Source organism: Dunckerocampus dactyliophorus, chromosome 21 (genome assembly GCF_027744805.1).
Source record: "Dunckerocampus dactyliophorus isolate RoL2022-P2 chromosome 21, RoL_Ddac_1.1, whole genome shotgun sequence".
NCBI classification, from domain to species: domain Eukaryota; kingdom Metazoa; phylum Chordata; class Actinopteri; order Syngnathiformes; family Syngnathidae; genus Dunckerocampus; species Dunckerocampus dactyliophorus.
Genome location: NC_072839.1, coordinates 15,061,581 through 15,075,919, shown reverse-complemented (window position 1 = coordinate 15,075,919; position 14,339 = coordinate 15,061,581). Strand labels below are relative to the sequence as shown.

Below are 14,339 nucleotides of genomic sequence, written 5' to 3'. Positions count from 1 at the left end.
TATTGCGTTAATAATCAATTTCATTTTTTCAATATGCATAGGGAAAATAAAAACGAGCCCCCAGGCCGCACTTTGGACACCCCTGGCCTAAATAGTCAACTCAGTTGTTCTGGGGGCCACATTTTCAGTGGGACAGACTTCTCCTTGTTTACACTAGACAAAGATCCTCTATATGACAGGCGCGCTCTGCTGTTTTTAAGGGTCTACTGTAGAAACAAGTACAAAAAGGCCCTCTCCACGACAGGAACACTGTTGTCAAGGATCCACTGCAAACATGCTAGTCAAAGATCCTCTATACGACAGGAGTGTTCTGCGGATTTTGAGGGCCTCCTGCAAAAACGCTAGTCATAGATCCTTGATATAACGGGACCGCTCTTACGTTTTTAAGGATCCATAGCAAAAAGGCGAGTCAAAGATCCTCTATATGACAGGACCGCTCTGCTATTTTTACACACAAACAGCAAAACCCTAGTAAAAAATCCTCTATGCTGTGGTGATTTTAGGACTTGAATAGCCCCACACAAGAGCCTACTTTAGACTAGATGAGAAAAAAAATGAAGAAAAGAAAGCACATCTGTGAGGTTTTTGTGTTGTTTTTAATAAAAATATAATCTCTAATATCATCTGGTGTGTGTAGTCATTTTACAAAAGTGATGAGGGAAATGAGAGCGTAGACAAAGAGAAGGTGAAAAAGTGGTTTTGATGCTCATGTGAACATTTAACACACTTTTTTGTCAAAGGGGTCAAACAGGAAATATGTGTCACGTTGGGAGACTGGTGGTCAAGTCAGTAGTATCATCCAGAAGAACCTTCAGTGTTCTGAAGAGGAGAACCGAAACAGACCTCCTGGTCTAGATGGCGCTGAGAGTCTGGCGCTGGTGTGCGGTCAGCTGCGGGTGCCACACGTCCACAATGAAGATGAGGCGGTACGTGTCCGCTTCCTGCCAGACCTCGTGCTCGAAGGAGTCATCGAAGATGAGAACTTTGCCCTCTTCCCACTCCCTGTGAGAATGAATGAGAGGTCAGTCGATGAGCTTCCTGGAGAGGATGATGAAAGTTGAGGACGTGCACCTGGTCTGGTCGGTGCAGCGGATCCTGCAGCCGTGTTTGGGAATGACGAGGCCTAAGTGCATCCTCAGCCGGCAGTTGGTGGGTCCCGTGTGCGGCCACACGTGCGTGCCCGGCTGCATCACTGAGAACTTAATCTACACACAAACGCCATCAAATTAATTCAACATGGCTGGCCCGCGGTAGGATTGGTGCAAGAGTCAAGACAAGTGACAAGTGTGCATCAAAATACTCAAAATAACTGAGTTCTTCTCACCTGTCCTCTCTTGCAGCCAGTGGCTTCAGGGAATCTCTCCAGCAGCGAGCAAGTCTTAGGGACGGCCTGACAGGAATCCCCAGCTTTCCTTCCTAAACAGAAATGAGTCGGTCAGCTGACTCGACACAACAAGGGCGTAACTAAAGTGTCAAAATGGACCTTGCTGCCAGAGGGTGTACTGTCCCCACTCTCCTTTCTCTCGCAGGTTCTCCTCCTCGGGTACAAACATTCCCGTGTTGCGGTCCATCATGGCCAGAGCCTCGTCTCGGATGGTCTTCCAGTTCCTCTCCAGCGACTGGACACATGCGATATGACACCAGTTTACTCCTGGACTGGAACAACATACTCGTGCATCCCTACCTTGACCAGATCGGTATAGCCGGTCTCGCTTGGCGTCCACCAGGGCTGCGCCTTCAGCCCGTCCACGTTGTAGAGGGACCTCTGCCACACGGACGCAAAGTGGCCGCGCTCGTGACCCAACTGGTACCACTGGTATGCCTGTGGAACATAGTGCGGGTCAGGAGGTGTTGAGATATTTCCATGTTGTGACGCACTCACGCTCTTGTCTCCAACTCTCTGCAAAGCGTCTCCCAGGTGGAAGTAGAAGCGTCCGTCATCAGTGCCTGGCTCGCCGGACTCCAGACCCTCCTGATGGACCCACAGAGACTTACTGGGGTCATCCAAGTCAACTCAAACAAATGGCACCCATTCAGCAGGTTGTGTACACACCTTCAGGTAAGGAATGCTCTCTGCAATCTGGTTCTCCGACTTCAAGATGAATCCGTAGTGAACTTTGGCAAAGCCATCGCCGGGGGCAGCTGCCAGTACCTGAAAGAGGTGCCAGTCAGACGAAAGAAGAAGAAGAATAAAAGAAGAAGCAGAATCCCTCACCTCCTCATAGACCTTCTTAGCACCTTTGTTGTCTCCGAGCAACAGGTGGGCCACGCCTAGGTCGTTCTTCAGATGGATGTCCTCTGGAAAGATCTGAACCAGCCTCTCCAGGGTCGCCACGGCGCCACGCATGCGGCCTGCGAAAGGACACAAGCTTGCGATCAGCTCATGAAGCAGGGGACAAGACGGCAGGCGGCCGGGGATGTTACCCAGGAACTGTTGGCGCTCGGCTCGTCTCTTAAGCGCCGCTCTCACGAGGTCAGAGGTGGCGTCTGGAAGCTCGGCGGCATCTCTGTAGCTGTTGATGGCCTTCTGCAACAAGTCGTTGCTGCGCATCTTCTCGGCCAAGTCGTCCTCTGCCTGTACACACACACACACACACACACGCGCACACACTAAGTACATCAAGAGTCCAATGGCGAGGCGGTCCTTGACTTAAGTACCTGTGCTTTGCCGTAGCGAGCGCGGGGGCTCTGTGGGTGCTGTTGCACCAACATTTCAAAGGCTTTCAGCGCCGCCTCCACTTTACCCTGATAAATACAAACACAAACACACGCACACACACACACACAGGCATGTGGGAATCAACAGGAAGTGCATCAAAAACTGATATCCCTCTCTTCCCATGTACTTTTTTGCGTAGCTTCTCCGCAGCGTCCACTTCTGCTTTGATGGTTTTGTCCAAATTGTTCAGCAGTTTTGCTTTCTTCTTCTTGGCTGGAGGACAAATGTGTGTGCTTTACAAGTATTTGCACCAGCTCAGGAAAAAAAAAGCACCTGGAGTTTACCTTTTTCTTTGGGCTTCTCCTCAGCTGCTGCTTCTAAGACAAAGAGGATGAGGCAAAAAACATGAGACCAGATTTGGCTCCCTCTTAGTGTGTTTTAAGCGAGTTTAGTATATGAATGGTTATTTATTCTTAGTATAGTGTATGCGTGAGTACACATTTTCAACATAGTAATGAATACATTTGTCTCTCACAATATCGTCGTTCGAATATCGCTCCCTCGCTAAATTGCGGTTTTGACAAAAATAATTAATAAATGATCGCTGTTTTGTGGTTGACTATGGCGTATTATTAATCAAGAAATATTGCAAGACAAGTTATATGTAGCATTGTGGTCACTAGGCATCAGTAACGTTATGAGACATGACATTAAGATTACATTGCCTTTCACACTGCTTGGAGATTGGCTACTGAGCCAGCAGAGCTGAGACGGACATGCCATGGCTGAGATCGAGTGAAAGTGGTCCGTTTTTGTCTTCTATGTCCTTCTTCCCCACTCTGTTTGAAATACTTTGTTAAGTTTACAATAAGTAAATTGGAGAGGCTAAATAGGTCAGCTCGCTAGATTGCTATGCTTGCGGCCGCTGTCTGTTATGTCAGTGATCCTGTAGCTTGCGCAATGTGATGCAAGCAAAGAATAATAGGAGAGTAAAAGTGACTATTGGGGTGTTATTTAATGTCTACAGGGCTCTAATAATGTTAAAACCCATATTTAGAAAGTCATAAACATGGTTTTCTATGCTCTAACTCCAAAAATATTGAATCCTACTTTACGGAAATTCACTTATCGTGGTCATGTCTGGAACCATATAACCGCGATTAACAAGCGACGACCGTCCTGTTTAAACATGAATATTCATCTTCAATGTTCATCATTCAAGTATACATTTTTCTTGTAGCAGTGTTTTTCATACACTCATTTATTTGGAACCTGCTATGAATAAATTTGGACCGCCACAAGCAGATTTGGTTCTCCCTGTTTGCTCTCGCTCATAAACACATTATAATGGGACTGTCTGTGAATGTAGCTTCCATTTTAGATGGCATCGTAATTCTGCTTCTTAATTCAGCAAATTTTCATCTGTAGTCCTTAGTAAGCCTTAAAACTTCAAAAGCAAGCACCTCTTCTCTCAAAAGTGAAGCAAACAAGTGAGGGAGACGATAGATTTATCTCATGTTTGCTGCTTACGAACAGTCTCTAGGGACGCATATTACCGTTATTGTTAGAACATCTTTAAAAAGTTACAAAGGGGTCCTTTAAATATCCAATCTCAGCAAGGTGCATCTTTGTGTGGACATGAGCTCACCCTCAGTGGCGCTCCCTGCTGTCTCCCCGGTTGTGTCACTCTGTGGTTCTACTGTGTCTGCCTGGTTCTCACTCTGTGCTTCTACCGGCTCAGATTGTTTCGCCACTTCCACCAGCGGCTCTGACCCAGAAAAACAAACATGTTGACTTCATCAACATTAAACGTGAAAAGAGTAAGGTACTGTACCTTCTTCCTGTGTGAACTTGGAGCTCGTCACAGTTTTTGCAGACTCCGCTGCACGAGAAACAAACGAGCAAAGTTAACATTCATTTCTAGACAACACGTGACCGACAAACTCACCGACGCTCTCCTGAGACGACGGCTCCTCCACTAAGACTGCAAGCACAAAACATCCAGTTCATCACCATCATTAGCACTTAGCTGAGTAGCTCCTCACCCCCGCTCGTGTCGATGGCGTCCACGTCCTCCGCTGAAAGACATCAAGGCGACAAGACTATTGAGAGACGCACAACGATGCGGGAGGAGGACAAAAGACAAAAACAATTGACGCACCATAAATATGCTCCGTGTTTCCTCGAGGATCATCTGGAACACAAACACACATTTGTTTACACATAGGGACAACACAAGGACAATTTTAGTGATCAGTAATTTAGGTTCTATTGTTGGACTGACCTGCTACAAAGCTGTCTTCTACAAATGCAGGCAAGGGAACGGCAGCTGGATGTGCACGCGCACACACGCACGCACACGCACACAAACACACCAAGCAGGTAGGAAGATGAAAGGATAAAATAAAAAAAACATGTCATGGTTTCCTCCTGGCACAATGTGAGCACACCTTGGATTTCAGAGTCCACGTCCTCAGATCCAGAGACTGACACACACACACACACACACACACACACACACACACACACACACACGCACAGGAAGTGTATCATGATATGCATTTACACACACAAATACACTTGTGTTGTTCTATTACACACTTGGCATCTCCTCAGTAGGTTTTTCCTCTACAGGTATCTCCTCTGATGAGGTCTCTTTTGTAGGTGTCTCCTCTGTATGTCTCCCCGAGGAGGCGGCCTCCCTTGACTCCTCCCACTGTGACTGTGCAGTTTGCTGATTGGTGGGCCGCTCCTTCGCAGTTTCTAGCAGACGACAAATAGAGAATGAGTCAGGAAGACACTGATAAAGCGGCACAATCTGGTTACACCTAACAGAAAACACACAGGTCGTCTGTCATCTCAGCGTGTCCGGTGGGAAGATGCCAGAGAGGCTTTGTTGCACACTTTCTAGCCTCTGATGACCCCCCACCCCCAACCATGAAAATGTGCACTCACCTGCTTTGTGTTCAGGTGAAGGTCCCACGCCTGGTGTCTCTTTCAGGCCTGTTTGGAGGTGATAGTAGCACAAGTAACAAAAAAACCCCAAACAAAAAAAAAAAAAAAAACAAAGTCAAAATTGTGTTTTGTGTGTCATGTGCTGTCTAGCATGAGTGATGTGCAGTGTCATGTGACATGAGAGACACGCCTGAGGTGGTTCACGGTAATTGCGAGCTCACTGTGTACATGCAAAGCTAACATAAATTTTGTTATTTGAGTGTTCACAGAGGGTTGCAAAATTATATACAAATCATAGTGTCAGTGTTGCCAGTTTAGCAACTTTGTCTCTTTCTTATTACTTATATTATTATTATTATTATTAGTGAGCAATCAGACCCTCTAAATTCCGTTTTTCAAAAAGGCGACTGGTTTTATGGTCTTTTGGAGACTATCATGAAAGCATGTGTTGCTCTTCTGAACGAGCAGCATTGCACCCACAGGGGGCTCAGTCTTCTGTATGACATAAAAAAACATGAAGTTATTATTTTTATTTGTAAACATTTGTTTTGCTTTTCATGTTTTTTTTGCTCACTTTTTGTCTGCCACAGCGTCCATAAAAACGACATGTGTCAGGGCCAGTTATGCAAATGGAGACAATGATGTCATCGACAGCCCCCCGCCACAAATAAATTGTAACCCTGTGGGAAACATTACACTTGGATACATTATGTGTATTACAAAGCGCTAACTAAACCAGTAATTTTAGCCTTGTGTTATAGGTGACAAAGAAAATTAATATAATGGTTAATAATATATCTCATTAATAATCATTTTTAGAATAGGGCCAATAACAAAACGAGCTGTGGCCGAAAATAATATTGTCACAGCAGGAAAGAATAAGAAGAGTGCACCATTGGAAGGCCAAGGTTTATTTTACAGTTGTTTACAGTCACATTGGAGGGAGTGTCCATAAAAGGAGATGTAGGAGGAGCTTACAGTGCACTTATTCACATGTGAGTAGCTTACACGACAACACAACACAAATCAATCGTTTCTCAGAGAAAGCGTCTTATCACCTCACTGGAGACAAAAATAAGGGACAGTTCAAGTTCCAGGCCCAAACATTAGTGAAGCGTCGCCAAGACAAAACACTACTTCTTCCTCACGCCGGCCACCATCTTGTCCCCGGCAACTCCCTTGTCCTTCCTGACCGCCGCCACACTCACTCGCTGGGGTTTCTCCTCCACCGCCTGGCTACTGTTTGCTTTCCTCTCCTCTTGTCTCCTCAGGTCTGCCTTGGGGGCGTGTAGCCGCTCTGCCTCCATCTTGTCCCGGGCGGCCTTCTCCTGAGCCAGTCGAGCTTTTTCCCTGATGAGACGTTCTTTCTCCATTCTTTCTCTTTCTTGCCTTTCCCTCTCAGCTTTCTCCTTCTCCCTGGCGGTGCGCTCTCGCTCCAGCTTTTCATTCTCAAGTCTTTCCCGCTCTTTGGCCAGCTGTTCTTTTTGGAGTCGCTCCATCTCTCGGTTTGTCCTATCCCTTTCCTTCCTCTCCTCTTCAGCCTTCTCTCTGGCCAGTCTCTCGCTCTCCATGCGTTCCTTTTCTTCCCTTTCCTTTGCGGCCTTCTCTCGTTCCCGCACCAAGCGCTCCCTGTCCATCTTTTCAAGGTGTTCACGCTCTTCCTTGGCTTTCTGTGAAGCAAGTTTCTCCTGCTCCACCCTCTCTTTCTCCGCCTTCGCCCTCTCCGTCCTTTCCCTCTCTGCCTTCTCCTGTTCCATCCTCTGCATCTCCGCTTTTTCCTGTTCCCTCCTCTCTTTCTCAGCCTTCTCCCACTCCATCCTTTCCTTCTGAGCTCTTTCTTTCTCCCGCTCCATCCTTTCCTTCTCCCTCTCAGCCCTCTCCCAGTCCATCCGCTCCCTCTCCACCTCCATCCTCTTTTTCTCCACCTGCATCCTCTCCTTTTCCACGCTTATCCTCTCCCTTTCCAGCTTGAGTTGCTCCTGGGTGACCTCCAGTGTCTTCATCTTCAGCTCCCAGGCCGTCTCCCTCTTTTGGTCTTCCTCTGAGAGGTGGGTTTTGAGCTCAGCCAGGGCGAGGCGAGCAATCCTCTTGGCCTCCAGCTTTTCGTTGATCAGTTCTTTTTGCAGGGCAGCGCGCAACACGGCGTCTCGGACAGGAGGTTCTGGAGGTGGAATACAGTCGGCATCATCTACTGATCAGCGAAGGAGCACAAGGCAACTGGGAAGGAGTTAGGGTGGCGGCCAATGGGACGTGGCAACACACGGTTAGCATGTTGATCGTGCAAAGAGACGTTACCGAAATGAAAACAAAGCCGTGCGTTCACACTTGGGTGCAGGCGGAGTTTTTGTACCTCGGGTCCAGTTCTTCCGAGACGTCGCTTCGTCTGGAATCTCGTCTGTGACGCCACATGGGGGAAAAATAAAACGCTGAGCAGCTGCTCGAACGTCAACGTCACATCAACTTACTAGAAATGTCACATCCGAACACTACCTTCGATCAGTTCCATTTCATCAGGATCTTCGGCCAGTTCTCTGAGCGCTTCACACACACATACAGACAGAAAGGGTTCAGAACCGACCCGAGTATTAGCCAATGCTGATGTCACTTGTTAGCTTACAAAAAATGTTGTGTTCTTGTGTCACTGAAAAGGTGTCAAACTAACAACACAACAATAAAAGCCAACATGGATGTACACACACAAACGCACACAATTAGCAGTAGTAAACGTTCTGTCCTCAATGCACCAGGACAGCCAGGACGACTCCACCATGCTGACCGTCCTTCTTACAAAAATACACACACGCACGTGTACCTCTCCTGTGCGCCGCCTTCCTACGAGCAGGACCTCTTAACTTCCTCTCATCTGAAGCAACAGACAGCAGAGAGCGTTCAAAAACACATGGATGTGTGTGTTCGAATTTGGATTTCATCCGGCTTGTTGTGGACCAGAAAGTGAAAAGTGCTAAGATCACATGACTTATAATCAAAAGTCAACACAACAACCGACCTGGTGACAAGCACAAAAAGAAGACACAACAGGCCCTCCATCAAATTCCTGTTGGGGTGTTTTATTTTGAAAAACAGAGGTTTGTGCCCACTTATCAGACTTCAGGCCTCACTGATCCTGTGTGTGTGTGTGTGTGTGTGTTAAAGGTGTGCAGGATGAAATATTATTTCTACACAATAAAACTAGCCTCATTCACACACACACACACACACACACATCAAAATGAACTTTACTTAGAGTATATGATTTGTGATAGATAAATTAGTAATTCAAAGCCCTGCCGCAATTTTTCTTAATATCTTTTTCTGTCCATCCAGTCTGACTCCATTCTATTGGTTCTGCAGGTCCAGTATGACTCCTTTGACTTCCTCGTCCTCCAGGTAAGACGTCCCGCCCTCCTCCTGCATCCCAGCCTCCTCTTCCTCTTCTTCCCTGCCATCATCCTCCTCCTCCTCCTCACCCCGCTCTCCAGGTGAGCTCACCACGTCATACAGGAAGGTGAAGAAGCCATACATCCAATCAGAACCCTCCTCTGCTAAAATATTCACAACCTCGTCAAGCGACTCGCCTCTCGCACTAGCATCGCCATCTTTGGTCAGGCCTGACAAGAGAGAAAACGAGATGGGGAGAGAGAGAGAGAGGGAGAAAAGAAGACAACGAAAGGGTGGCGATGGCGATGTAGGGATGTAACTTAAAGGGAAAAAGACATGAATTAAGAATGAAATGATGGAAGGAAGTCATCAAATAAAAGATGATGATGCGGGAAAGAGAAAGAAAGCGAGTTAAAGGCGTCGTTCACAGAGCCATCAGCGTTGACTTCCTGTCTGCTCAGCCACAAATAGAGGCGGCCATCTTGGCTTTGACTTTCCTGCTAGGTCCTTCAACTCTGACCTTTCCATCTTGATGTACACTTGACAGACCCGCGTGGGACTCTTGTGTGTTTTCTTTGGAATGACACCATGAATTAAGGACTTCAGTTTGTCACCATAATCGCAATGTTCTCCAAGAAAAACACGACTCGCCACATCGTCATGGTTGGTATGGACGCCACCCACCCTGTGGCATGCTACTATGTTACTGTAAACCACCTCAGTCATCTCATGGACACGAAAGATAAATATGATAAAATAATAATAATAATAATAGAGGACTTGCCGAGCAGGACTTTGGCGTCTTCCACATCAAAGTCACCGTCTCCATCTGTGTCATAGGCCGTCAGCTTCCCTGAAGAAGTAAAGAGAACAATCACGCAGGTTATTAATACATAAATGTTTGGACATGTAAAGTCCTCTCAAGTTTTTTCCTGTTGATATATTCCAATATCTTGACACATCAGAGGAACTGTATAAAATGAAGTGAGTACAAAAGGACACAAATGGGAAATGAGATGTTAACATTCAGGTGAGGTGAGACGCCCACTGGCCATCAAGCTGCACAGGTGGGACGTATGATGAAATAGAAAAGTACCAAAATAAAGTAACCAGGACGTGAGCATCTCCGCACAGTTACTTTAACATGTTTCAAACTGTACCTTGTAAAGCTTGCGAAAAGTTCATACGAAACTCCTCAGCTTTGGCTGCGTGCGGAGACAACACAGAAAAGACGGTGACAGACGGGAAACATCCACTTCCTTTCCGTCCAAAAGTGTCACAATGACATCGCTTCAATGGTTGTCACTCATCATAGCCTCAAGTAACAAGCATGAGAGCAATACACTAACGTGCCACTGGGGGGGCTCATACACGTGACGTATTATTTGAACACTTTCATAGTTCTTTTTGTTTTCTCCTAAAAAGGAAGTTCATTATAAACCACATTCGCAGCATAAAGTCAGCAAGCTCTCTGTGGCCCAAGCAAGTGTCTGCATGGGACATCCCAAGCCGCAATGTGACAGTTTCTTGTATGAAAAAACATGTGACATTCTCAGAGGTGTGTGTGTGTGTGTGAGTCTGTCTTTGTTCCACAATGATGACAGAGCATACTAACTTTTTGACGTTATGTATTTGCATGTAATTTATCCTTCATGCTTACCGATGACGCTGTCGTAGTCAACAATATCGAAGTAGACGACGGCCACGGAGCTCCAAACTCCCAACAGTGCTAGGACCACAAACCAGGTGAAGACAGAATACTTGGCTCCTCCCGCCGCGTCGGCGCCCTGCGTCTTTTTCCCGTTCTTGCTTTCTGACGATGGCGACTTTGAGTCTGAGGACACCACACACCACATATAGTTAAAAACAACACGTTAAATATACACAGGCAGTTATTAGTGGACACTAGGGGCGAGCAAAAGAATTAATAGATTGCGGATTAATGGTATCTTGACGCAATGGAGTCAAAATGGAGTGCAGTACTTGGCTGCAACCAGCAGAGGCACTGATGATTCAGTCTCAACTAGTCTGCTGTGTGAAGAACTTGAAGCTAACACGCAATGTGAAGTCAAAATCTCAAAGATAAATCTATATACATCTACTGTATATATTAATTAGTCTAACAATAAAAAATAGCAATTGATCGATTTTTAATATTCCCAATTAATGGATCACTGACTAGTGTGTGGGTCTGCAGGTTCAAGTGGCTCACACCTTTTATAACAGCAGAGGTCAAACTGACCCAGGAACAGATTTAACACAAGACCGAGGGGGCGGGCCAACAGCAGCTGTTCCTCCTGAAGCAGCTGAGAGCGTCAAAAATGACCATCATGTCAGGAAACACATGCACAGGCTCAGAAAGGTTAAAGGTCAAAACCCGGACACGACAAAGCAAGCCAAACCAGGCCAAATCCAAACGGTCCACGCCACCTACCAGAGAGCAAAGGTGCCTCCTGCGTGGAAGGGGCCTCCTCCACATCCCCGCCTCCTATCAGAACCAAACCAAATGACCCAGAGAGGAAAAACAAACAGAACCAAAGGCTGGGTCAGAGTTCACGCTGGTGTTACCTGTCGTCCCGATGGCATCCTGAGCCTTCTCTTTTACAAGCGGCTCCTCCGCTTGCTCCTTAGCGCTCACCTCCTCCTCGGTGGTGTGGAGCTCCTCCACGGGCACTGAAGAGGAGGAGGTGCCATAGTGGCGGTACCTCTGCATGGACCAAACCAGTGAGACCAGTGCTTGCTCACTGAACTACCATCAAAACTAATGCTTTCCCAGAAATAGCAACATCAACAAATCTAAACACAAATACTTGAAGATCCAAACAAAGACATAGAACTTTAGAGAACCTCTCGAGCAGGATGACGGCGGGCCAATGACCAGGACAGGGAAACATGCTCCGCCTCCTTGCCTTTTCTTCGCAGCAGCACCACAAACAGACCAATTGTGAGGTCCAGAACTTGATCCCCACTATTCTTGGAGCTGACAAACACGCCGTGTGTGTATGAGATGCCAAAGGACAAATTAAGGCCGCAAACAACCTTGACTTATGTGTGCGTTGCCCTCAGTAAGCACACATCAGCAGCACAGTGCTTCAATGTGTGAGCACTTGTGACCACATTACATTCCTGGATTTCTCTAGAGGAGTTTTGTCATCGACCACGTTGTCTTTGGAATTGATTAATTGCATCTTGCAGCAATTGAAGTGTGCAATATTTGGCTGCAAACTGCAGAGGCGGTGTTGATTCACTAGTTTGCGGTCTAAAGAGAGGCATCATGACATGAGCTACATCCACACGGACGTCCCCTATGGCACAGTTAATATAAAATCATATTAAAAAACAATTTAGACCTAGGGTTTCCCAGAACAAAATATAAAAACTAATTCTGGTGCATAAATTTATTTTTTTTAGTACTTGAATAGAAATGAACTTTAAGACATTATCTAGCATAGCATAGATGTTGGGGGATTTTTCATCAACTGATGCTATAGCTTCCTAGTTTCTGCTAGCAGGATGTTCCCAACAAATCACATCATCCCAAATGTCCCATCCTGGAAAACTGTGCTCACAATAAGCAGCTACAAATTCCCTACCATAAAGCATTTCATAATTTGTGTTGTAGATATTTTTACAGGTAACAGAAATGGCCCTATGTTGTGGACGAGCGAGATCGCAAAACCAAATTCCATCAGAAAATAAATCGTGTTTACCTTTTCCCATTGCATAGCAATTTACACTATACCGAAAAAGAGAAACGTTGAACATGCACTGAAGGTATGAAAAACTGTTCAATTCGGCGAAGATAAATAACACAAATGCAGTGCTACCTAAATGCAATTGTAAGATTGCTATTGCCAGCTGATGTTGGCACAGTGTTCATTCAGTGTACAAGCAGGACGACAGAAACTGGCGAGCTGTGGTTTGAATTACATACTGATCATACCAATCGAATGTTGGCCTGATTAGAGTACTTGTATTCAAGATTATAACAACACGTCCCTCTCGGTCATCGTCAACAACCGATAAGACAAACACCAAACAGCAGAATGCTAATGGAAGTATTGTACATATTTCCACATTCCCGGGGTCAGGCTAGCTCGTTAGTGAGATAGGACACAAACCTCTTTTGGAATGCGTTTTGGGACTTTTCTTCTGAGCCATTGCGTCGTCAGTTCACCAGTAGAATATGCTGCTAACAAGCTAACAATGACTTTAATTGACACTGTGGTGGTGGTGGAGAGGATGGAGCTGCTAGTTGTCCATCTTGTCCTAGCTTGCATACCAGGCAGTCATGTTCGCGTTTGCAGAGCATCTGTGATTGGCCAAGCATCGAACCAATCAGTGATAAGAAATATTTAAGTGGGCGGAACCTAAGGCGTGGTCGAAAATATTTGGACCAATCGAGTACGTGAAAAACTTCCCGATGTTTGGAAAGTTACAAAAACGTGGCAAAAGAAGAGTTGACGCCATCTGGGGCGGAACCAGAATGACACCAGCAGGATTGGTACCTTTAAAGCTTTAATAACTGAAAGAATCATTTATAAATAGCAATGAAGTAATTTTGAATGAATTCAAAACATCACATAATGTATTACATGCACGTATAAACTGTTTTGCTCTACTACACCACCGGCGCACCACCTTTTGTTGACAACCAAAATAAGCTACAACGCTGAAAATAAGCTGAACGCTAAAAAAGCAAACAGGCCATAGCATCAAAGAGACCACTAGATGTCGCTATAGTACAATGTACCCGGGCTTTCAAAATGTGAGGCATGAGAATACTTGAAGGGAAGCGCAACAGCAGAGAAAAATGTGAAAAAACATATTTTTCAAAATCTGTGTTGGAAACAAAGTGAGATGATTTTTAGTTCCTACAGTGGGTGAGTAAACACTACAAAATATGCTTCTGAAAGATCAAATTTGGGGTCACAGCACACTTTGGACACTCTTGCCTTACAGGATTGAGATGGCATATTCATTTATCTCTTTATTTAATTAAAATTGTAAAAAATAATAGTATCCAATAGTAAAGCCTCATCACCACATGGGAGAAATAATGTCTAAAATCAGTTTGTCATTGGAAAGACATAACCACCGGTCCTGATTTGACCTTTGACCTTCCATATTTGCTTTTAAAAGATATAAATATTTGTATAGCAATCAACAGTGTATGTGTGTGTGTGTGTGTGTGTGTGTGTGTTATGTCATAAATCACCTTTGAAACACAAGTGATACTAGTTGATGCCAGATGAAAGCTTCCCAAGCGGACTGACAGGTGCTCATTACCCTGCCTCCTGCCACTCACACACACGCACATACACACACACACGAGTGCACTAACTAA

The 14,339-nt window shown here is 45.5% G+C and overlaps 1 protein-coding gene across 4 annotated transcripts; it reads right to left on the bottom strand.

Annotated features, from left to right (window-relative positions):
* Positions 1-586: 586 nt before the first annotated feature.
* Positions 587-13,073, bottom strand: unm_hu7910 (un-named hu7910). 4 transcript variants are annotated; one of them, XM_054764914.1, is made up of 29 exons: positions 11,561-13,071; positions 11,427-11,480; positions 10,653-10,826; positions 10,153-10,197; positions 9,777-9,845; positions 8,427-8,477; positions 8,105-8,152; positions 7,965-8,009; positions 5,615-5,662; positions 5,261-5,422; positions 5,110-5,145; positions 4,944-4,988; positions 4,821-4,853; positions 4,705-4,737; positions 4,608-4,643; positions 4,494-4,541; positions 4,308-4,427; positions 3,004-3,036; positions 2,847-2,932; positions 2,659-2,745; positions 2,425-2,575; positions 2,216-2,352; positions 2,054-2,152; positions 1,883-1,972; positions 1,685-1,822; positions 1,484-1,619; positions 1,325-1,416; positions 1,072-1,205; positions 587-1,002 (listed from the first exon to the last, which is right to left on the bottom strand). In XM_054764914.1, exons 1-29 carry the CDS (start codon positions 11,703-11,705, stop codon positions 852-854), a joined length of 2,526 nt encoding a protein of 841 aa, XP_054620889.1. In that variant the 5' UTR covers positions 11,706-13,071; the 3' UTR covers positions 587-851. The 4 variants fall into 4 exon arrangements, with proteins under 4 accessions (XP_054620889.1, XP_054620890.1, XP_054620892.1 ...); XM_054764915.1 differs by lacking the exons at positions 587-1,002; positions 1,072-1,205; positions 1,325-1,416; ... (16 more) ...; positions 5,261-5,422; positions 5,615-5,662 and adding an exon at positions 6,505-7,775 and having other exon boundaries at positions 11,561-13,073; XM_054764917.1 differs by lacking the exons at positions 587-1,002; positions 1,072-1,205; positions 1,325-1,416; ... (17 more) ...; positions 5,615-5,662; positions 8,427-8,477 and adding an exon at positions 6,505-7,775 and having other exon boundaries at positions 11,561-13,073.
* Positions 13,074-14,339: the final 1,266 nt, after the last annotated feature.